This window comes from Cyprinodon variegatus, unplaced genomic scaffold (genome assembly GCF_000732505.1).
Source record: "Cyprinodon variegatus isolate N-32 unplaced genomic scaffold, C_variegatus-1.0 Scaffold190, whole genome shotgun sequence".
In the NCBI taxonomy this organism is placed as follows: Eukaryota; Metazoa; Chordata; class Actinopteri; order Cyprinodontiformes; family Cyprinodontidae; genus Cyprinodon; species Cyprinodon variegatus.
In genome coordinates, this window is record NW_015150643.1 from 31,736 (window position 1) to 54,331 (window position 22,596).

General features: G+C 37.9%; 1 protein-coding gene across 1 annotated transcript in view; it reads right to left on the reverse strand.

Annotated features, from left to right (window-relative positions):
* The window catches only part of LOC107087658 (ral guanine nucleotide dissociation stimulator-like 1), a 20,152-nt gene extending 3,954 nt beyond the window's left edge, over nucleotides 1-16,198 (reverse strand). The window contains exons 1-17 of the mRNA XM_015379347.1: nucleotides 15,912-16,198; nucleotides 12,879-13,168; nucleotides 11,292-11,336; nucleotides 10,995-11,197; nucleotides 10,757-10,914; nucleotides 10,422-10,664; nucleotides 9,003-9,106; nucleotides 8,577-8,661; nucleotides 6,587-6,658; nucleotides 6,071-6,157; nucleotides 5,253-5,285; nucleotides 4,797-4,918; nucleotides 4,417-4,506; nucleotides 3,471-3,600; nucleotides 2,659-2,961; nucleotides 224-338; nucleotides 7-133 (exon numbers count right to left, since the gene is read on the reverse strand). Of these exons, the coding sequence (XP_015234833.1) occupies nucleotides 7-133; nucleotides 224-338; nucleotides 2,659-2,961; nucleotides 3,471-3,600; nucleotides 4,417-4,506; nucleotides 4,797-4,918; nucleotides 5,253-5,285; nucleotides 6,071-6,157; nucleotides 6,587-6,658; nucleotides 8,577-8,661; nucleotides 9,003-9,106; nucleotides 10,422-10,664; nucleotides 10,757-10,914; nucleotides 10,995-11,197; nucleotides 11,292-11,336; nucleotides 12,879-13,168; nucleotides 15,912-15,935 (2,231 nt within the window). The 5' untranslated portion in view covers nucleotides 15,936-16,198. The remainder of the gene's footprint in view (nucleotides 1-6; nucleotides 134-223; nucleotides 339-2,658; nucleotides 2,962-3,470; nucleotides 3,601-4,416; nucleotides 4,507-4,796; nucleotides 4,919-5,252; nucleotides 5,286-6,070; nucleotides 6,158-6,586; nucleotides 6,659-8,576; nucleotides 8,662-9,002; nucleotides 9,107-10,421; nucleotides 10,665-10,756; nucleotides 10,915-10,994; nucleotides 11,198-11,291; nucleotides 11,337-12,878; nucleotides 13,169-15,911) is intronic.
* Nucleotides 16,199-22,596: the final 6,398 nt, after the last annotated feature.

Consider the following 22,596-nt stretch of genomic DNA (forward strand, 5'->3'; position numbering starts at 1 on the left):
GTGAACCGACCCAGACTGGCGGTCGGTCTCAGAGGTTTCTTCTGCCGTTTGCTGTGATTGCGCAGGACGAAGTCAAAGTTAGCTGTTGAGGACATGGCGTAGAAGACGTTGGCTTTGTCTGGTATGAGTAGCTCTGAGGACAGACAGCACAGTAGAGGGGGGGTTATGGTTGAAGAATGTTTCCCTGAGAGGTTCAACACTGATCCACTGGGTCTGTTCTGACCTTTCTGCTGCGTGATGATCTGTGACAGGGTGAAGTCCTGCAGGTTCATGTGCTCCAGGTGATGCTTCTCCAAAGCCCTCTGAATCACCTGAGCAGTCTTATCCTGGCTGGTCAGCTGTGGGACACAAAGAGATAAACACGCCTCCGTCACACCGGGAAATTGGTTTACAGTAAAATATCCGTTGCAACATTCTGTTCAGTCATGGCAGGTTTAAACATGTCACAGTACTGGTGACAGGCCGCTGCAGTCATTCCAGTCCCACAGCTTTCTGTTTTTTTGCTTTGAATGATAGATTTATGCCTTCTGGGTTGAAGAATAATCGTCTCCAACTGCCTTCTGTTCCGGTGTTTTTGTTAGGATGAGTAAACATGTGAACTGTTTTTCTTTTACTGATTGAGCTTTGGAAAACCAGTCTGGTAAAACATTTCTACATTTTCCAGAATGATAGTAAAGCTGTAGCTCAGGAGTTAAATAAGAAGCAAAACGGATAATGATTAAATCACTTTTTTTTCCAAAATGAAACAGGACAATCTTTAGCATTTTAAAATAGATAAAAGGAATATAAGGAAAACAGCGTTCTAGATTTAAATGAGGCCCCAGAATCGACACAATCCTTATACTGTGCGGGTGAGAGTAAAGCAGAACATTCTGGATGTTTTAGAGCAGAGGTTATTGTTATCGTTCCTTATAATAAATATTTTAAAAAAAAATGTTTAAAAAAAAAAAAATCGGCCCGATCCATATTGGCAGATCTATGTAGTTTATGCTATGATAAATTGAAGCTGTGTTTGTTTTAATTAATACCATCAATTTAAATGCTTACATGAGCATATACATTTTTAACATCGAATCTGTCCTTTCATATAGTATTAGAAAACTATCAGGATCTGCAGATATCCAGATTATTAGTATCAGTATTGGAACCGGATCAGTAGTGAAAAATATGGATCGGTGCATCTCTATTTTAAGGTGAATGTTAATTTCTACCTTTCACAAAGAACTGTAGTTTATTGGGGGGGGTTCTTCTTATTTCTAATGAGAAATCTAACCACTGGCAAATTAACGGCTAATAATTGGAGAAAGCAGTGACTGGAGTTTCCTGTTTGATCAGCACCAACCGTTGACACACTAAAAAAACTGATCTGTGTACGCTGTGTTCAGGAAGCGAACAGGTTGTGTTACCTTAACTCCCTCGATTACATTTATTTGTATAAGTAAGAGGTTCAGGAAAGAGAAAAATCAAACGGTTTCAGAGCCAGTATTGTATTCTTTTAAATCCATCTTTCTAAAGCGATCCCAGGCTGACCGGGTTGGGCATGGCGGTTGTGATTGGTAGTTGGTTTGATATAGATGCAAACATGGACGAAGATCCCAGTGATGATTGTTTCGTGACTTTTGATGAGGTGAGGATTTTCGCACCACCATCTACTGACAGAGTAAAATAGGACCAGCGGCCCTGAGCGGCAACAGTTTGATCCTCTGGGGACAGTTTCTCAGTGTTTTAGCATTTAGATGTAGATCAGAGTAAAGTGTTTAAACTACATTATGCATCTAAACTCACTCTAACTCTAACATTATGCATCTAAACTCACTATCTATGGCAATGCATGAATCCAGAGATCCATATTGATGTTTATTTAGGACCCTTTACGCTAATGCCTGCTTTGGGGAATGGCGGCGTTACGGCATTGCGCTTGGAATCCCGTGGTCCATCGCGAGGTTCTTAGTTTGAGCCCCCACTCTGGTTCCCTGAGCAAAGACCTTTAACCAGTGGTGCGCACTGCTCACCAAGGGGATGGGTTAAATGCAGAGAGTTTATTTCATTGCTCTGTACTTGTGACGGTGTAATGAAAATAAAACGCTGAAGAAAAAAAAACTGCCAACATCAGTCTCTTAAAAGTTTACTCCTAAAGAGGGCAGCAAACAGACGGGTTAAGGCACAAAAGTAGGTTTATAAATGTAAAAATGTATGCCAAATACTGTGACACGTGCAGTTGATTAGAAAAGAAATTAAAAACCTAGGTTGAAAAAGAGCAAGACTTTGCACAGATAACAGGAAGGCTCAGTGGTGTCTAGCAAAGGGATCAATTTCATCCTTTTAAACCTCTATTAGTGAACATGCTGGAGTTAGAAATGTTTATGCCCTTTTGGACATAAGGATCCATATTCATGACGTAACGCTAAACAAGCTTTATCGCTAACAGATGTTGCTAATGAAAGTTTAGCATATAATTTTGCAGCAACATCTCCTCAGCTGTTATCCACATCCCCGTAAATCCAAACATAAAGCAAAAAGATATTTCTCCTTTTAAAAGGTGGATTAATGAAGCTTTGATGAAATTTAATTTAGTTTCCTCTCTGGTTGATTCCTTTTTTTAACAAAGTCAATATTTCTCAGCACACACCAGAATTTTTTTTTCACAACACAACTCACCAGGATGCTTTTGTACATGTTGCCGTTGTTGTGGCCCAGGTCCACACTGACCCTGATGATGCAGGAGTCGGACCCCTGGCGGTTATACATGGGCAGGCACGTCATGGAGATGGAGCGTTTGTGATGCGAGGACAGGTGAGGGTTGGGCTGGGGGGTGGCGGCAGTAGTTAAATCTGTAGAGCCGAGGTCGGACGAGGAACCCGATGGAGAAGGAGACGCTGAAGAGGAAGTCGCCGAGGGGCAGGGCGAGGAGGAGGAGGAGGAGAAGGCCTCGGATACGTTGTTGTAGGAGCTATGAAAGGACTACAGAGGAGAGGCATGGAGATTAATATATATAGGCAGTGAAGGGAAAGTGTTTGTATATCTAGATTATTTAACTCTCCTGTACTCTGCTTAAAATTAGAACAGTCTTATGCCAGCTCTCAAACTAAAAAAATATTCTCTAATTAAAAATGCATGTTTTTTGTTTGAATAGAACAGCTGAATGTTAGTTTGAGCACAGAGAGCATTTTGTTGAAGAATGACAAACGTTTCAACAAAGACAGTCACTGTTAGCACGAGTGACAAAAGGATGGAGAGAGATCAGAGATAATTTATTTAACCAGGAAGAAATCCCATTGAGATTAAAAAACCTCCTTTTCAAGGGAGTCATGGCCAAGAGGCACCAAACTTACACATTAAACAGAGATACATTAAATTAAATGACAGGTACATAAAAAACATATCAATTAAAACAGTTATGGGTAATTGAGGCTGCTTCAAATTCTTTGTACAATGGCGTTTCATTGTAGAACGGAGACGGAGCTGATTACCTGCAGTCTGATGGAACAGGTCGAGTTCGGGGACGACAGATCTTCCATCTCAGATCCACTGGATCCAGAAGATGAGAGGCTGATCTGGTCAGGTGGGAGCTTCTTAGAGTTATCGCTCACTGACCGGAAACTGGAGGATTAAAACTTTATTAATAACTGTACAAACAAATCTAACAAGAAAAACATACATTTATACAAAATTATTCAGGACTTTAAATCAATGTTTTATCTTCATCTTCAGCTGTGACTTTGGTGTTATGCAGTAAAGCGTGTGTGTGTGTACCGCAGGTTTGAATATGCAAAACTAAAGCTACATTGCATACTGTAACTACTCCCATCTCTTAAACTGGTTAAATGTGACCATAAACTTCAATGTATTTTTTCTGTGGTAGATTTTAGGTGGTAACGCAAGAAAAAGTAGAGCAAAAATGAAGCAGGAGAAAATAAGAAGAGCTTAAATCTGAGTTTACAGAAAAATGGAGCTTAAATAAGTCCTATTTAAACCTTCTGGATTATTTCTGGCACACATGTAATCCTGCAAATCCCCCCTAAACGCGGTATCTCCACAGTGAAACACGGTGGGGGCGGTGTCATGGTGCGGGGACAAGAAAGTAAATGTTATTGTGAAAAATGGATGACAAACAACAGAGGATGATACAGAGCCTGATACAGGCTTCAACAGACTCAGGATTAGGGCGGAGGTTCGCCTTTCAGCAGGACAACAAGTCTGAACATACAGCTGGAGCTACAGCCAAAACTAGAAAGAACCATTTCAATAAAAGGATTAGGAGGATATTAAGAACTTTAATAGTCAAACACTTTTAATCCAGCTTCAGATTTATCTAGTGCTTAAAATACATTTATATTTTTGGTCATAAAGGGAGAAAATAAAAAAAAAAAAGGTCAAAGGGTGTGAATACTTTTAGGATGCTAGTGCTTTACTCACAGTTGGAGTTTCTTTGACAGAGAGCGGTTGTTCCAGGAGGTCGGTGAACAATTGTCCACCGGAGGTTCAAGTTGTTTTGACAATTCATAGCTGTTAGAAAGAAGAACAAAATGACTTCAATATAAAGAAATACCAACAAATAAAGGAAAACTGCAACTTTAGCTTTTAATTTGTCTTGAGGCCATGTTTTGTTTCCTTTAAAAACATTTTTTTACTTTATCCGAAACATTGAATCAAGCATCCGGCTTTCCATTATTCTTTTTGAGGCAGTTATTTTTTTCAGTGTTTTCTGTATTAGAGGACAAACTAAAGCTTTACTGTAATCAAACAGTGATGCATGTGATCTTAATCACATGATGGGGGAGGGGGGTTCTGCTCACCTCTCCTGATCCGTGAGCATTTTGTGTCGGTGCAACCAAGCAGATATTTTGGGATGGGTGGGGAGGTTGTACTGGGAACACGACGCCTGCAGCAAACGGATCTGTGACAGGACGTCAAACTCCTGCGTGGGAAAAAAAGAGAAATGTTGACGGATAAACAGTGAAACTAGGGTGAAACGCACCGCTGGCAGCCATGACTTTAAGGTTGCATAATCCTCCTGCAGCAACATGGTGGTAGTTGCACCACTCTTGAGTTTAAGAAAGTCACATGAGAACTCTGGCTTGGAAATACAAACTTAGGTTTATGTTTAACTTTTTGTTTACTCTGACTACATATATCTACTCTATAGGCTCATCCAACATGTAAAGCAGATGAATATATAACACCTACAGATTGAAAAAGCATAAATAAAGAACAATCTATAAAATCTTTATTATGTAAGAGGAACTACTTACCCTCCTCCTCTTCTCAAAGTTTATAAGTCCGCCCTGTTGGAAGAGTTGATCTTTAGTTCTTTATTTTATGACCAAAATCTTTAATTAACAAGGTATAAGCATGCCTTTAAATCAAATTTAATGCAATTTTAAAACTAAACATTTCTAGTAATATGAAAAAAGCATTATTGTATCACTTTTTAATCAGGAAAAAAACACCAATCATCAGAAATCTTTGTCCTAATGAGCAAACGTTGCATTGCTATCGACTCCTTTAGCCGCAACACTTTAGGAAATAGGAAGGCTGATTGCATCACAATTCTGTATTAACATTGTTAATCAGCTCATATTAGTCATTTTTTTAATATATTGGTATCGTTCTCATAAGTTAAAATGGACCAACAGTATTTAATGATTTATTTCAATATTATTGCTGTTTCTGTATGTTTTTATGGGAGGGACAGAGGGCTGGGATGGCCATGTGTTATATGCAGTGATAGTGATGCAGATGACGATGTTTAACTGAAGCAGAAAGCAAATATCAGTACTGTGATTCTTTTTTTTTTTTTTTTTTTTGGAATATCGGCCCATATTTTCTAATCAGTGCATCTCTGACCAGTTAAGTTTGTTGAAATGTTAACCTGATAAAAAAGAAACTTAAACTCCTTTATCACTTTGCCCTTAATACAAATAGTTTCTGCTCCAAATGTAAATTTAAAATTTGCCATAACTGACAAAAAAAAAGTGATTGAAAATTAGCGACTAAACTCCTACTTAACAATCTATGTTTTGTATAGTGAAATATTTAAATACTCGTGCAGAAATGTTAAAACATTCACCTCTGTGGTGTCCGGTAGAGCCGTGTCAAACATGGTGAGGACGGTCAGATAGGTCCCCAGGTACGGGACGACTCCGCTGGAGAGACTCTGCCAACAAAACATATGCAGACATTCATTAAAAATACAGTTCAGTTATCAAAATTCAAAACTGTTCCTTTTTTATACATCTTAGCAGGACAATGTTCAGGCAGTCAGCGGATCTACAGAATCATGTTACAGCCAAGAAGAATGTGCATGGAGCTATTAAAAAGCCCCCCAGTCTGGTTTATTATTACTGACCTATAATCCTACTGACCTGACGCCATTTGAAACCTGCAAACTGAGCTAAAAATATGTTTGGCTTCCAGCTCCGACCGGAGAGGGAAACCAACCATACTGTGACTTTGGGAGGCGTATAATAGGAGAGGGATTTGCATGAGTCTTCTGCTTCATATGAAAATGACTCTGAGATAAAAGCGATATGAAAATCCCGCCTGATCACGCTTTTCTCTTTGATGATGTTGAGATATAGCTTACCATCTGGCGGCGGAGTTGACACTTCTTGTTTAACTTCGGAGAAACATTATCCCCGTTAGCTTGGCTCCCATCCTGTTGATGACAATCAAAGCTGTGTTCAGTTTAAAGTTAGAGCATTGCAAAAGGAAGAGATTTCATTACAAATTAGCTCATATATCCATCTTTATTCCACCTCCAATCGTCTTGTGCATTCTTAACCATAAGCAGAAAAGCTTAGGTTTGGTATTAGTGACATGCTTAGATTGATGAGTGTGCCTGATTAAAGCAAACATGCTCATATCCCCGATCAAGGGATGTTATTGTGGGGCAACAAACACTAGCTGCTTCACTGTCGGGTACAGAAAGTGCAACGGAGCTGATGACTTTAGGGCTCTTTATTAGAGTTGGACAATAGACCCCTGTGACGCAGTTCCCTAAAGAAAGCTACGGAGAAAGAGAATAAGAAGGGAACATAATGTGCTCTGGGCCCCTTGTTTGCTATTAATAAGCAGCCAAACATTTCTGCAAACATTAACTCAAGATGGAAAGTTTTCAAGGAGACTCTGCATCAGGTTCTTATGCAGATATTCTTATTTCTTTGTGCTTTTGTTTGCCTGTTATAGACTCAAATATGCAGCTCAGGGTTCTATTCTTTTTTAAATACTTTTCAGAATGGATAAAATATTTTATTAAGATCTATTTATTTAATTATATCACCTTTCCTGACACTCTGAGTTCTGCAACATGCTTAACTATCATTGCATTCAGTGTTATCAGAGTAATGGAGGCTAAAATCTATGTGGATAATTGACTAATTATTGTTAATCCACAAGCTGAAGTTACAGGACCGTCTCATCCAACTCTGTAATCTTTGCTTTGCCTTTACTGAAACTTGAGTGAAAATCTAATATAGTGCAAATTGTTTTTTTTTTATGTTTTTGATCATATGTGCCGCCCAGAGTTATTCTGGCTTTAATGTAGAATTCGAATATCAAAGGGGAAAAATGTCATGTTTTTTTTCCAACTTAAATAAAGAACAGACCCTAAATGTCATATCTACAACTTTTCCATCATAATAACTTTTTTTTTTTTTTGTTAAAATTATTACAAAGAAGTTTTAGACTGGTTCAAAATAAAAGCCGTAATTTTACCAAAAAAATAATAGAAATAATTTAGTAATTAATTTTAATGGTTCCAAACTATATAAATATTAACTTTTGGTAATGATGACATCATCGATATAAAATCGATATATTTTCTAGTAAATTTTACTAGAAAAAATAGATTTTTAAAAACTTATTTTACAGCATCTAAGCTTGCAGACTTTCTGGCATTAGTACGACACTTAACATTTTGCAAACTCTACCATTGTCTGATATCATGGATTATTATAACACCTACAGAATGAATGATGTAAATAATTTAACCCTTTAAAGCCCGATCCAAGAATAAAACAAACAGAAAATTACTTTTTTTTTGGTTTGAAGTCCTTATTTGCCCTATTAACAAAATATGTAAAAAGAAAAAACAGAAATAAATTTTTGATATTAATATTTTATTACTATGCGATAAGTCAAGATAATTGTTTGTGTAGTCTTCTGCCCTCTGTTATCAGGTATATCTGATTGTGTACAATAGGATTTTGAGCAAAGTTTTTACCATTAAATTATGCAAAAGGTGTCAGACGCAAAACATTTCAGAAACCGTATGTATCAAATATGATACATTTGGCATTACAGGGTTAAGGCTGTTTTTTTTGTTTTTTTTACCAGTACAAGATAAGTGAAGAAAAACCTGTCATCTTAAATCACTTCTTAAATCAATATTGAAACAAGCCTTAATTTTCCCTGTCAAGGATAACAAGCTTGCATTTCCTGTCCCGTTAAACAGTATAAAAATTTTGTATTTTGAGAATTGCTCAATTTCACACTCATTTAATATGTTGTTTTTCTTAATGTTTTTGTTAAAAACTGGGAATAATTTCCTACTTTAGGGCTGGTGTGTTTCTCACCTCTCCTAGGAGCTCTTTGACAGTTAGAACACATTTCTCATCAGGGAATGTCTCCCAGAGGTTATCGAAGGCGGCCATGCTGTCTCTGCAAACAGGGACAAAGACAACATGTTTAGGACAAAGTTTAACATCATCAACAGGAAGCATTTTTAAAAGTTCACTTATTTCTGAATCCCTGCATGGTAAGCAGTTTAGGTTAAGTTTGGGATCAGCTAGTCCTGCACTTTGAACTCAGCTTCTGACCTGAACTAAAATATGGGTCAACAACCAAATAAAACCTTTTACTGACACATTTTATAAAACTGCCCTGGTAGGTAGGGCGATGTCCTCATTATATGATTATTATGTAAAGAAAGAACATGTAAGGCCGCAGGGATGGACCAAGAATGTGGCTTTAAAAGAAAAAAGGGAAGATTTGACCCCCACCTGCTAACGGCTGCCCAGGTCTTCCTCAGCCTGTAAATGGCATTCGAGTGCAAAGCAGAAAGGATCGCCTTCAGGGAGGAGAAATTCTTCAAGCGGCGACATTCCTGCAAAACAGACATTTTTCATTCATTCAAATGGGGCTAAAATCTGGACCAACTACTACAAAAAATGTATCCTTTACTCATTCTCCTCTCCAGGATCCTGACCTTTCAGCAGGTTTTTGTCTAAAATATTCACCTTTTTAGTATTTCTGGTTTTTCTTGAGTAACACAAGTAAAACCCAATTATTCTGCTTATCAGATGAGCTGCATGTTCCAGTAAAACACCACAGCTTTTCTTTTTTCTGAATCCTAACATATTTCAAATATGTCAAATTGGACTTTTGGGCAACATCGCCCTCATTAACAAGCTGAATGGCAGTGCACAGCAACAGGCTGGGGAGGGGTGGGGCGGTGCTGTGCTACACTCTGTTGCACAAAGCTCTCTAAAAGTAGTTTAAACCAGGGTTTCTGGTTTAACCCTGGTCCTGGGGGCCTCTGCCCTTCATGTTTGAGGTGTTTCCCTGCCTCCACACACCTGACCTGACTGAGCAGGTGATCAACAGGCTGCTGCAGCGTTTGATGGCTGCAGAGGTAATGCAATCATTTCAAACAGGTTGTGCTTGAGTTGAGACACATCTGAAACATGAAGGACAGACACCCGCCATGAGGATCAGGTTTAAAGGTATAGTGGAGGATCTTTGCAAATTTTTTAAAAGACCCGCCCTCTCCCCTTTAAAAAAATGCACATGCATGACCCTGTACCCGCTCCCGTCAGGTGATGCCTATTAAATGCATTAGAGAGCATGCAGGAGCCCATTTCTCCTCATCCACGCACCATTTCCAAAAGAAGATATGCAATATTTCCACTATGTCAGACTCACCGGTAATTAAAAATTGGGGCGAGCACTAGTGTTGCACCGATGCCATTTTGGCCCCGATACCGATACCTGGATGTGTAGTATTTGCCGATACCGGTACCATCTGTTTGAAATTGATGTTTGTGTATATATGAAGAACTGCATACTACTTGGATGTAAATAATTGCCATCATGGTATCGGTGCCCTATTTGTTGGTACTCGCCGATACCAATACCACCATTTTAGTGCTGGATTGGGGCCCCGACCGATTCTGGTATCGGTATTGGTGCAAAACTAGCAAGCATGTAAACATATCACCAGAATGATTGACAATTAGGATGACCACTTATTTAGATGATCCACCCAGAAAAAGAAAAATCCTCCACTATACCTTTAAGATACCCTGCTTTAACCTCCAGGAAGAATAAGATTATATTAACATTATATCAGTTTTAGAAGAGCTGCCTGGTAAATGTGGAGACCAGAACATCAGATGTATAAATAATGATTTAAAACTCACCTGTGCCACTTTGATCCACCTCTCAATGATGCGGGCCCTCAGGGTTGGAGTTGTAGGAGGCAGCCAGGAGGAGCTGTTGGCAGGTTCTGCAGGCTGGGAGAGCAGCGACATCATAACCTTGTTGGTCACGGCGTTGAACTGCGTGATGGTGGCTCGGATGGTGGGAGACATGTTCTCCTTCTTGTCTCTCTGGGACCAAACGCAGCCCAGGCACTGGTAGGGCACCACTTTGACAAACAGGGCCTGAAAATGTGAAGGACGGCCCACAGGCTGTTATTAAGGATCAGATGGCCAGTAAATAAAAAAATAAAGCAAGATAAGATCCGGAGACACACCGAGTCCATTAGAGTGAGCTGTTCAGCGATGGCTGTGGGAGAGAAATCCATGATGCAGCCGTGGTCCAGAGGGCTTTCACATCCTGAATCCTCTCTAGCAGAATCATCCTCACCGTGCTCTAGACCAGCAGCAACAGAACAGATATTTGATGACAAACCTGAAATTAAAAACAGGTATTAATGGGATTTCTAAAGGTTTCCTGCTATAATTCAATGTTATTGAGATGTTAATGGTCACCTTCTTCTTTCTGGAACTTTTGGAGCAGCTCCTCCGCCTGCCCGGCCAGTGAGCAGAAGTTGGGCTGGCTGCGCATGCCGTCATGCACGGCGGAGCTAATCCTCAGGTGGTCGAGCAGCAGGCGGAGAGCCGGGTGCAGCGGAGGGTCCCTGAAGTCCTCGTTGTACTCATCCAACCATGTCTGGATAAAGGTCAACAGATTGCTGAGGAGAGAGCAGGGGGGAGCATTAAATAGCAGGAAATATCTCCACTCAGAGAGGGATCCTGTAATGGCAGACTCAGGACTTTTCCACGTACCTCTTGCAGTAATCACTGTTGTCCAAACCTGAAAAGGCGCTCTCTCTGTAAACAAATTAAAAATCAAAAGTCAGCCTTGCCTTTTCACATGCCCGATCTTATAATTATTATTTGTACAGAGCTCCTCCCTGACATTAAATCCAACCAACCAAAGGCTAAAATCTGGCGTGGATAATCACTGTTGTTGGAGCTTCCAGCTAATGAGCACCTATTGGTTCTCATTCCATCAAAGTCAGGAGAGAAAGCTCCCTTTATCGGTGGGAACCTCAAATGTGAGACTCCCATCAAAACATGGTGAAATGCATGAAAAAACAAAACATGTTTTTAAAGATTAGGTCGGATCATGATTTATTTATGCTTCCTTGGTCTTGGAAAATAACCAGAAATGTTGGATATGGGAGGATTCAGACCCTTTTAATGTTTCTTCTTTGTTTGTTCGTCTCTAGCAGCCTCACACATTGGGAGACAAATTTTTTGGCTTTTTTGTGAGCCTGGATGAAGAGCGGCTCCAAGTCCTGTATCCAGGCCTGAACTTTGATTTAAACATATTTTCAAAAAATGTATTATTTTGTTTTCATTGCTGTTGGAACCTAAACCTAAAAAATTAAAGTAACAAACACATTTTAATGAAAAATGTTTCAATTATATTTGCTGTCTTCCCATATTTAACTTTTTCAAACTTTTCCACAAGTATATATATTTTATTTCCTCATATTTTTCAAATTTTATGGGGTTTTATATTTTTTTATTCCTCCTTTTCAGATTGAGTTTTATAAATCTCCTTGTTTATATATTGAATTTTTCATATATTATTTCTACTTCTGTGGGCGGACTTTACTTTGGAGTGAGGAATAAAGACACATTTCCATTGGTTCCCATGAACGTTAGCAACGTTTTTATTGGAATGTGATCTGCACAACACAGTGTGGAAAGGATGCAATTTCATAAGGTCAACCTGAAAAAAAAAGAACTAAAAGAATAAAAAAAATAAAACTTTAAAATTTCAAGATTTTCACATTTTAATTTATAATTTTATTTTTTTCATTTGCAAAATGTGTTCTTTGCTTGCAAAAATAATGGACCTAAATTGACTCCATATTGTCTTATTTTGTTAAATGTAGATATCCTCTGGGATTTAAAGATTGCATTTTGTCGATTTACGATTGTATTGCAAACCCAATTTTTTTGCCAACCCCAAAATTCAGTGCAAATTTTTTGCAAAATATTGCATTTTTTATGCAAGTTCATTCAACTAATTTAACACGTTCCACCTTTTCCCCTTAAATACCACCTGATAACCTGCAAACAAGACTTTTTGCCAGCTTTAGTTTTCAAAAGCTAGCTATGTGGAGTAATAGGGTTCTTCTTAAACTCTCCCATTTGAGCTGCAAATATATCCTCATTATTAGTGATGTGATATTAAGGGAGACCAAATACAAATGTAGGCCACACTTTCCAGAAAGTCCAACTAGGATTTGCATTTTACTCTTATGAGGAAACTGTAGATAGATATTTTCCAATGCTTCCAGCAAACAGTGAATTGTATTTGTATTTTCATGTGAATATCAAAGAGGTGACCAGCTGTACCTCTGGAAGAGCAGCTCTATCAGCGTTGTGGTGCTGGTGTAGGTCCTGTACGTGGACAGGAAGATCCTGCTGTAGTCGGGCTCCTGGTTGCTGCCGTCCAGGAGGTGTCGTATGAGGTTGTCCAGCGTGGCGGCCTTTAGACGACGCACCTTACAGGTGCGGTACTGGACGAAACCAGAGCAGGGGGTCCTGTCGTTAGAGCTGGGCGAGGAGGGTACGGGTTCCCGCCGCAGCGTGACCCCGTACACGGCGCCATCCTCCTTCTCCTCACCCCACTCCTGCACTGGATTCTGGGAAGAACAAAACAAAAAACATTATATCCAAAATAAAATAATCCTTGGGTTTAACATAGAGTGACTGTCCGCCTCCTAAAGGTGTCACAGCAACAAAAATAGAAGTTATGCTTGCAGTTACAACAAAAGGGTCAGAGGATGAGCCCAACAAACAGAAATAGCAATCATGGCCACACAAACAAGTGACACAGCAGCCCACAGAGACTTAACGCTGATCCCTTAAACCTGCAGCAACTCTGTAATATTTACGTCTCCTAACTTCATCTATATCCACCGGACAAACAGGTTAGTGTGTGGCGACTGTAATTATCTCTATTCCTGCTGATGCAAACAGTTAGAAACGATATGAATCTGGACTTCCAAAAGGAAAATATAATGGTGCTGGGTTTTTTCCCCCTCCATTTCTTTTTGTGGTTTCCTAGCAGCCCTGATCTTTCCAAGAATCCTACTGCTACACATTAGTGTTTAAGGATAAATAAAGGAAAATCTAAAAGTGGGCACATCGAGGGGAAAAAAAGTTATTCAATCCTCCTGTGACGTATTACTGAGAAGAAAAAGCACATCTGAGGACTGCAGGTGTTCGTAGAACAGCAGGAGAGCTTTTGTTTTCCTTAGAGTGAAAATCCTCTTTTCATATAATCAAATAGGAGGTTAGGCTTTGTTTGCTTTCTCTGAGAGCTTCCAGATCCTTTTTACAACCAAAGCCCCAGCAGAGATTTGAAAAACTCAGAGCTACACTGAAGAACTGGTTTTATCAGATAGAAAAAAGCCAAGCGCCTGATTCAGACTTTCAGTTAGTCAGACTTTAACACGAAAACTGTTGCACAAGGCCGATCATTGACTAAGTTTATTTTCTTTACACTTAAAAAAAACAGATTTCTGAGGGAAGGAAATTCCTGCCATTTACGTTATTTACATTTACTGCAAAAAATGATTTAAATAAAAGGTAATTTAGACTTATTTGCCTTTAATTTGAGCAGGTAAATAAGGTGACATGCTAATAGAATGAGATGATTACACTTGAAATAAGATAACGTTGTTGTTTTTCTTATTTTCCTAAATCATCTAATTCCAATGGCAACTTGTCATTACCTGCTCAAATAAATCTTAATTACATTCTTAAATCTGACCTATTATATTAGACTTAGACTTAAACTTCCTTTATTGTCATTGCACAAAAAAACACAAGGTGAATCTTGACAACGAAATGTCGATTGCTTGGCTACCAGTGTAACAGAGCTGAGACCTGATTCCTGCACAATAAATATGTTTCCTATTTTAGTTTGTGTAGTTTTTAAATCAAGCGTGTTAGTTTGTTTTATGAAATGTTCAGTTAAACTATAATTAACTTAATTTAGGTGGACAAATCTGACATAAGCTGAATATTTTTCCTAGAATTGAAGGGAAGATGTTGGATCATGCGGGTTGGGAGTCAGAACCATATGTCTGACATGTTTTAATGGGCTTTATCGTGATTATATATGAGCAAAGTGAAAGTAAAAGCTATAAAACTCAAGGCTGCGAGTTTCTCTGGCCAATTTTAGCTAGTTTAGCGATAGCATCAAATAGTTTGAATCTTAACAGAAACAGGTTAAACTACAGGATCTGCAGACAGGTGGCACAGAGGAACCATTGGTGTCTTTCAAAGAATCTGGAATATGTGCAGAGTTAAGGACGTATGACTCAGGAAAAAACTCAGGTTTGAAGATGCAGATAAATAATAAAAAAAACACATTCAGAGATAAATGCAAAGAAGTTTATCCTTTAAATCCAGCCTTTGTTGGTGGCATAAATAACATAATATCTACGGTAAATCTAAGAGTCAATGAGTTTTCGGCGTATGAGTTTGCAACTTTCTCCCTTCATCTTCCTTAGAAGATTGCAGCATAGAAACACTTTGCTGATTTATGCAATTAAGAGATGCCCTCTTTTTTTTCTACCAAATCATCATCTTTGCAGGATACAAGATTAGACACGTTAACCCCAAAGCATAGGCTAACTGAGCCACTTCTTAGCGTTTCCAGCAGAGGGCGTGCAAGAGGCCTCGAGTTTTAAAACAAACTGGTCCCATATTTCTATATCAGTTTATCAAGAATAATCCCACTTTTTCACTCATACTCTTCAAATTTAAAGTTTAAATTCAAACTTAAATGTATTTGTTTAAATTCATCAATAGCATGATTTTAAACTAATTAATCTCAAGTTTTAATTTAGATTTTGCAGGATCAAATTTCATGCTTGATGTTTAGAAAAGGATTTTAAAGACTAAATGTTACAGAACAGCGATCAGTTTTTTCTCTTATATCGCTTTAAATACTGTTTTTGTAAGAATAAGAAAAGATTAGATTTAACTTAGAAATAAGAATAAATAGAATAAAGGATTGAAGAAGAAAAAAAATTCAACCCTCAACAAGTTTTCACCCAGGGTGGTGACCCATATTCCTCATGTCAAAACTGGCCCCTATTGACTGTCATCACACACCCCTCCTTCCTACTTCTAAAGGGACTCTACACAATTTACTATTTTAATAACCTATAGATCCTGGATACATTTATACATTTCATCCTATTTTATTCTATTTGATAATAAAATGGATAATAAATAATGAAATAGAATACCAAATAAAACCAACCAGCCTTATAGTTAATTAAAGGACATTTTTGCTGAGTTAACATAAACATTTAGTGAAATATATCATCTCTGACAGCTGCTAAATGTGACGTTTGATGCCAAACTCACCATGGTCAGCTCCCATTTTCCCATGTCTTCTGCTCAGTTTAAAAACTGCAGATCTCCATCTCAGCAGCAATCTTTAAATCCGTTGAAACCTGCTTTTTTTCTCCCAAAAAAATTAAGCTGATAATATTTCTATTAAATGTATCTGGTCTTGAGGCACCTTCATGCGCCTGGGTTGAAATGTTTAAGATGATTTCTGCTACATTTTGCTGCCTGGTGTTAAAGAGTGGGGTTGGCAGGCTGTGCTGAGGATCCTGAGCTGTCCCAGCCTGTCTGAGCTCAGCAGATTGTTTCTCTCTGACAGAAAGGAGGAGGCTTCAGCTGGTGCCTATGTGGGAGGAGGCTCTCCTCACCCTGAGGGAGGGGAGGGAGGGAGGAGGGTGTCTCAGCCTGCCTTTCTGCGTCTGAATGTGCGTCATAACGCACTCATCTGTACGGAAGAGGATTAGGGACACTGAAAAAATGTTAAAAAGTTAAAAGATTTTTAAATATTATTTCAGCTTAATATGAGAAAAAGTCAGAATTCTGACTTTAATATAAGATAAGTGTCAATACACAAAAAAAGTTTGCAAGATGTCTGAATTTGTAAATGGAAGTCATTAATGTAACTAAAATAGGTTGTTTTAGATTCCTTTTTGTCAACTCGTTGATGCTTGTGACATCATTTATTCATCTGTGAGAAAATAAGTAATTATGAATAAGTTAAAAAGTTACAACTTTGCAACAGTGCAAGTTAAATTCACAAACTGACCAAAAGGAATCACCAATTTACGGGTAAAAATAACAAATTCATGCTCAGTTCATTAAACATTTGTACATTTTTTAGCCATTCTTGTAAATGTGTTACTTTCCATCTGTGATTTGAATTCACAGATGTCTAAATCTTACTCAAACAGTTGTTACTCAAACAAATGCAAACAGAAAGAGAAGAAGAGAGCAGCAATTTTTAAAAAAATACAATAAAAAAAATAAAAAAAAGTTAAGAGAAACATAAATGTGAGTTAAAAAGTAAGATTTAACAAATTCATTAGAATTCAATTTAGGTTAAGTTTAATGTTCAAACAGGTTGAAATGTGGTTTGTTTTAGTCTCATGAGTCTAAAACCCACCAAAAAATACAATTAAGTTGATAAGAAATAATCCTTTATGTAAGTCTCACAGCCATTTATGTTGCATGTGAAGCATTTTTTACCTTCCTAGAATTACGGAAGTGTCCTTCACCCTGAGTTTTCACAGAATACCCGCATCAGTATTATTAAGTATAAACTCCTACAGCTCAGATTCACACGCAGCCTGGAAACCTGAGTGGCTTCCCATAGCGCCACCATAACTCAACCTTTAGAGGTTTTAAGATATTTAAATCCATTTATCTTTGTCACTAATAAATCAGTGATAATAACATCTGAAATAATGCTTAAACTAGAATAAAAAAAGTTTTTGTGTTCCCTTTACACATGTTCCAAAGCTTGCTTTTGCATTAAGACCTGATAATTATGAGGTTATCTCAGACTTAATTCATTGTATATTTTCAGCACTCATCAAAAGACTGTTTGCAACTTTTGCTCTAATCCTCCCATCCCTTGGGCAGACATGGTGACAGGATCGGCTCTGTGTCTCCTGTTTGCTCTGGGGCTCTTATTCTAGAAAAAAAAATAAAGACACCATGTTGTTGTTCAAGCATTTTTCTCACAGTGCTGCTCTATTTTTACCTGATCTTTATTTTTACACTGGAAAAAGCATCTAGAAATGAGGAAAAATTTCCTAAATTAAGTGTATTTATCCTTAATTTGAGTAGGTAAATAAGATGATTTGCCAATGGAATTAGTATTTTTACTCTTAAAATAAGATTATTAGATAAAATGCACTGGAAATAAGACAATGCAATTGTTTTTTTCTTATTTAAAAGTAAATTGTCTTGTTCCATTGGCAAAATGTCTCTTTTACCTCCTCAATTCAAGAAAAAATGCACTTATTTTAAGAAAAAATGACTTATCTAGATTTGGATTTTTTTCAGTGTATATAAACTAATTCTTCATTTGTTTTTATTTCATCTCTTTAAAATACAGAGTCACTTCGTTCTAGAGCTCTACATATAAAAATAAGGTGGGCAGGTTTGGGGGCATTATAAATGCAGTATGAGTTTTTAGTATGAATGCAAATATTGACAGCGTCCCACTGGAAATTACAGCGACACAAACATGGGGAGCAGAACGATCACAGCCACTACAGTTTTGCAATGCAGCAGTCAAAAGATGCAGAGGATTTTCACCATAACGTCTTAACAGGAGACAGAGGAAATGAGGGAGCAGGGTTCTGTGGAGGTATATGTAGGTTTATGTAAAATAAACTTTAGATTAGAGTGTGAATTCAAACTTAAATTTTCCCAAGTCTTTAATGAATTATTATAATGACAGATAAAAAAAAAAATCTGCCAAATTAATTAACTTCTGCTGTGCACTATGAGTATGCATTATAAAATGGCGGCGTCCTGCCCCTGCAGTAGGGAACCTCCCAGCGTGGAGATGCAAACTTTTCCTGCATTAGATCAAATCCACCGCTAAGCTAATAATAAAAATCAGATGCAGTAACTGCTTTTAAAACTGAGGAGGTTGCCACACAAATTATTTTCGACAGGATTTCATCAAAAGGGCAGTAAACTATCACAAGCCTGTTTGCAAAAAAAGATCAAAATAAAGCTGATTTAGCGGCGGTGACCTAATGAGCATCCAGCCTCATGATGACTAAACTCAAGACTACAGGAGAGGAAGTACAGAACAGAGGCACTCCTAAAGAACCATGAAGAAAATACCTTTGACACTCTGAAGAAGTCACGTTTAGCACTCATATGAACGCAATAACTCATGAGTGACGCTGTTCGAACAGTAGATTCCTGCCATTTTATAAATTCCACCAGTGAGCTGTTGTAGGATGTGTTGTATTTTCTCACTGTAACTACAAAACATTGTTAACGTGCCGATAATACTGTAGAGAGAAGGCTAATCACTCACAGTCTGTCTATTGTTTTTTTCTGTCCTACAAAATAAAGAACTAACAGGGATCTCATTGGTAACTGGTATCTAATAAAATGTTGAGCAAGTTCTCCATATTTATGATTAAATCTAAATGGGTTTATTGTTCCAGACAAGATTCCTTTGGTATGAGAACAATCGTGTCTTCCTTACCCAGTAAGCAGGACTCAGACTCAGCTTTTTGTAAAAAAAAAATCTTTTTCTTTTTATGCTTTAGTTTTTTTGTTTTATCAGCAGCTCATCTAGCCCCCATGCCTTTCATGATGCGTATATCTTTTACATTACTAGCATAGAAAGGGTTAACATAACATTCTAGTCCTCTAAATATCTAAAATCAAATATCGCTCAGGTTACTACATTTCACCTCCCACTAACGTCACTGGTTAATCCAATCTGCTACTGGGCGTGGTCCACTAAGGGTTTTTTCTTTCATTTATCATTGTTGTGTTTTCCAGGCTCTAGGTATTTGTGACGCAGTAAAGTAGATCTTGCACCTTTGATTATACAGGTTCATCTTAAAAAATAGAATATGGCATAAAAGTGTAATTTTTGGGGGGGTAAAAAAGTTATTTTGAAGATTAAATACACATTTAGTTATATATTTAAGTGTTTTATCCGTGTAAATCTGATGATTATGACTTACAAGTAAAGAAAACACAAAATTCCTCAGAAACTACAAAAGCAGACATATCAGGCTCCTGAAGAGCATCTCCATTTCTATGCACTCAGTACTTGGTCATGCAGCATAGAGGTGATGGGTGACATGGCGTAGGTGTAACTGAAGCCCAGGTTGTTGTGATAGTTGCTTTCAGGTCATCTGCGTTGCTGGATCTGGTTTCTATCATCTCCCTCAGAACAACAGCCAACTGATTATTTATGAGGTTCAGATCAGGCCAGTTACCCAGCCAGTCAGGAAGAGGAACACCACAGTCACTGAACCATCCAGGCCTTTTTATGTTGATGTATGTCAGTTAAAAACAGAACAACCAATCCGAGTCACAGAGGTGTGCAGAATTTAACATAGGGTCAAGAGTTAAAAAGTTAAATATAAGTCTTTGAACCAATTACCGGTACTAAGAAATGTTTGATCCATCATAACAAAATATTTCAGGGTAAGAAGAGAGGTAACCAAGAGCCCCACCGTAAGTCTTGAGAGGCTGCAGAGATCCAAAATAAAGCCAGAAGACTTTTTGTTTCCCACAAGCTGTGTGGAGACTGAAAGCATGAAGAAGGGATTTTTGTTTATATGAGACCAAAAAGGAACTCTGTCCCACATGCAAAACGGTGCGTGGTGTGGTATGGCTGGAAAAGTTCTCACCCGGAAAAACACTTCCCTTAGTCTCTTTATGGATCAAAGTAGATGGTATTTGATTTGGAAATCCAGGTTACATGTTGTTTGAAGTCCAGAGGGAAGTCTCTACAGCAGGGGAAACCAATTAAGAATCATCGGGTCCGGATAAAGAAAATCAACAACCAGTAAAGGTCCGGAGACATTTTTAATTCTAATCTGTTAGTTTAAACAGAATTTAACACTGAAATAAAATGAGGTTTTTATGCATTCATAAAACATTGACTTTTTAAATAAAAAAAGAAATATAAAAAAGAAATAAAATTTTTACATTTTTAAATATAAAGTGTTTTTTCAAGTAGAGAACAACAATTGTTCAGTTTGGTATAGAGACAATTTCCTGATTAACATATTTTATAAAACACCTGAACTGATTGTTTTTTTTATTTTTTCTGGCTTAATGTTCGCAGTGGGCTTTATGCTGCCCTGCAAGGCTTTAAACCTGGTTTGAATGGAGACAAAGCCATTCTAAAGCACAGATCAAGGTGCTCATTTTGAGCCTGGATCCATATTTATTTCTAATTCTGTTCATGGTGGAGAATCCTGCTTCACAGCAGCAGGTTGAGCCAAACATACTCAAAAATGTGCAGGGTCATCTTTGAGCACGCCATTTCACTTTTCTTTCACTAGTTCACCGTGCTTATTCCAGCAGTCCACACTTTCTCTGCTCTCTTTTTCTCATCATCTTCTCCTTCTTTCCCGTGGCCCGGCTTGCTACAGGTTTGCCTGCTGTGTCTAAAAGTAGCAGCAGCAGCAACCCAGACTGACAGCAGCTTATTGGCTAAATTGTATCGCATGTAGCCTGGTTCCAGACGCCCTGGAGGGCTTTACTGTACAAACAGGAGAAGCAGTGCAAGTGAAGTTAGACACTGCTGTCGGGACAACATGCAGTAATTTATAAATGTTTTAAATCAGGTTTAGTCTGGTTTAGCCAGCAGGTGGGTCTACAGTCAGTGATTAACTTGTTGTACTTGCCATCTGCTGGTTCTGGTCCACAGGGTTTTATGAAGTTTGCAGTCGCAAAGGCATCGATCAGAGAATATCACAGCACAAAATTCTACATACATCCACCTGCTAAGAAGATTTATAGAGATACTGATGTCAATATTAATACCAGGACTTGACAACTTATCATAATGACAAAGATACCAAACATAACACATGGTGTCATTGTGCTTGAATGGCCAGGAAACTGGCCTGACCTGAACCCTATAAGTAAGCTATGGGACATTGTCAATGAGAGGAAGATGAGGGACGGCAGACACAACAATGAAGAAGATCTGAAAGCAGCTGTGGTTCCATTAAACCTGGGTATAACAGGCTGGTTGCCTTAATGTCATACTGATGCTGCAGTTCATGCAAAAATAGCCCAAACCCTGTATTGACTGTATCAAAATCAAATTGCAGACAAAAGTCTGACTTTTTCCTTTTTTCATTTTTTGTAAGCCATATTCAGAAATTACTAGAGATAAACTGCAAAAAAAATGAAATCTAAATAAGTAATTTTAATAAGTGTATTTTTTCCTAAATTGAGGAGGTAAGTGAGCCACTTTGCCAATGGAACAAGACAATTTACATTTAAAAGAACAAAAAACAACTCCATTGTCTTATTTCAAGTGCATATTACCTAATTATCTTATTCTAAGAGTAAAAATACTAATTCCAGTGGCAAATCATCTTATTTACCTACTGAAATCAAGGCTAAATACACTTAATTTAAGACATTTTTGTTTATTTCTAGATTGTTTTTGCAGTGTAGATACAGCGGACAGGACAGACCCTTAACACTGACTTTATGAACATCCAGCAAACTGATAATGAGATGCTGGAGTCTACTCTGGGTGTTTATCTAACATCAGACTGACTGGAGTATCAACACTGATGCTCTTTATAGGAAAGGTCAGAGCAGATTCTACCTGATAAGGAGACTGATATCTAAAGGGTAGAAGGAGGCTCCTCAGGACCCTTTTTCATTTATGTGTTTTTTTTATGGTGTAGTTAGTTGGATCAGCGGTTTATCTCTAGATGAGAAGAAACACGTAGCCAAGCTAATGAGGAAGGCCTTCCTAAAGGTGGTGGATACAAGTCTGAGGTCAGGACTCTCTGCAGACCAGCCAAGTTTCTCTGCACCAAACTTTATCCACCTGCAGACATAGAAGTAAATGGCACATCCAACTCTGATCATTTAATGGTGTGAACCAATCATTTTGGTAACATATATATACTGTATGTTAGTAGATTTCTAAGTATATCCAATGACGATATGAACTTTTCACATGATATTAAATGAGTTCAGCAGCTAAAGGAAAGCA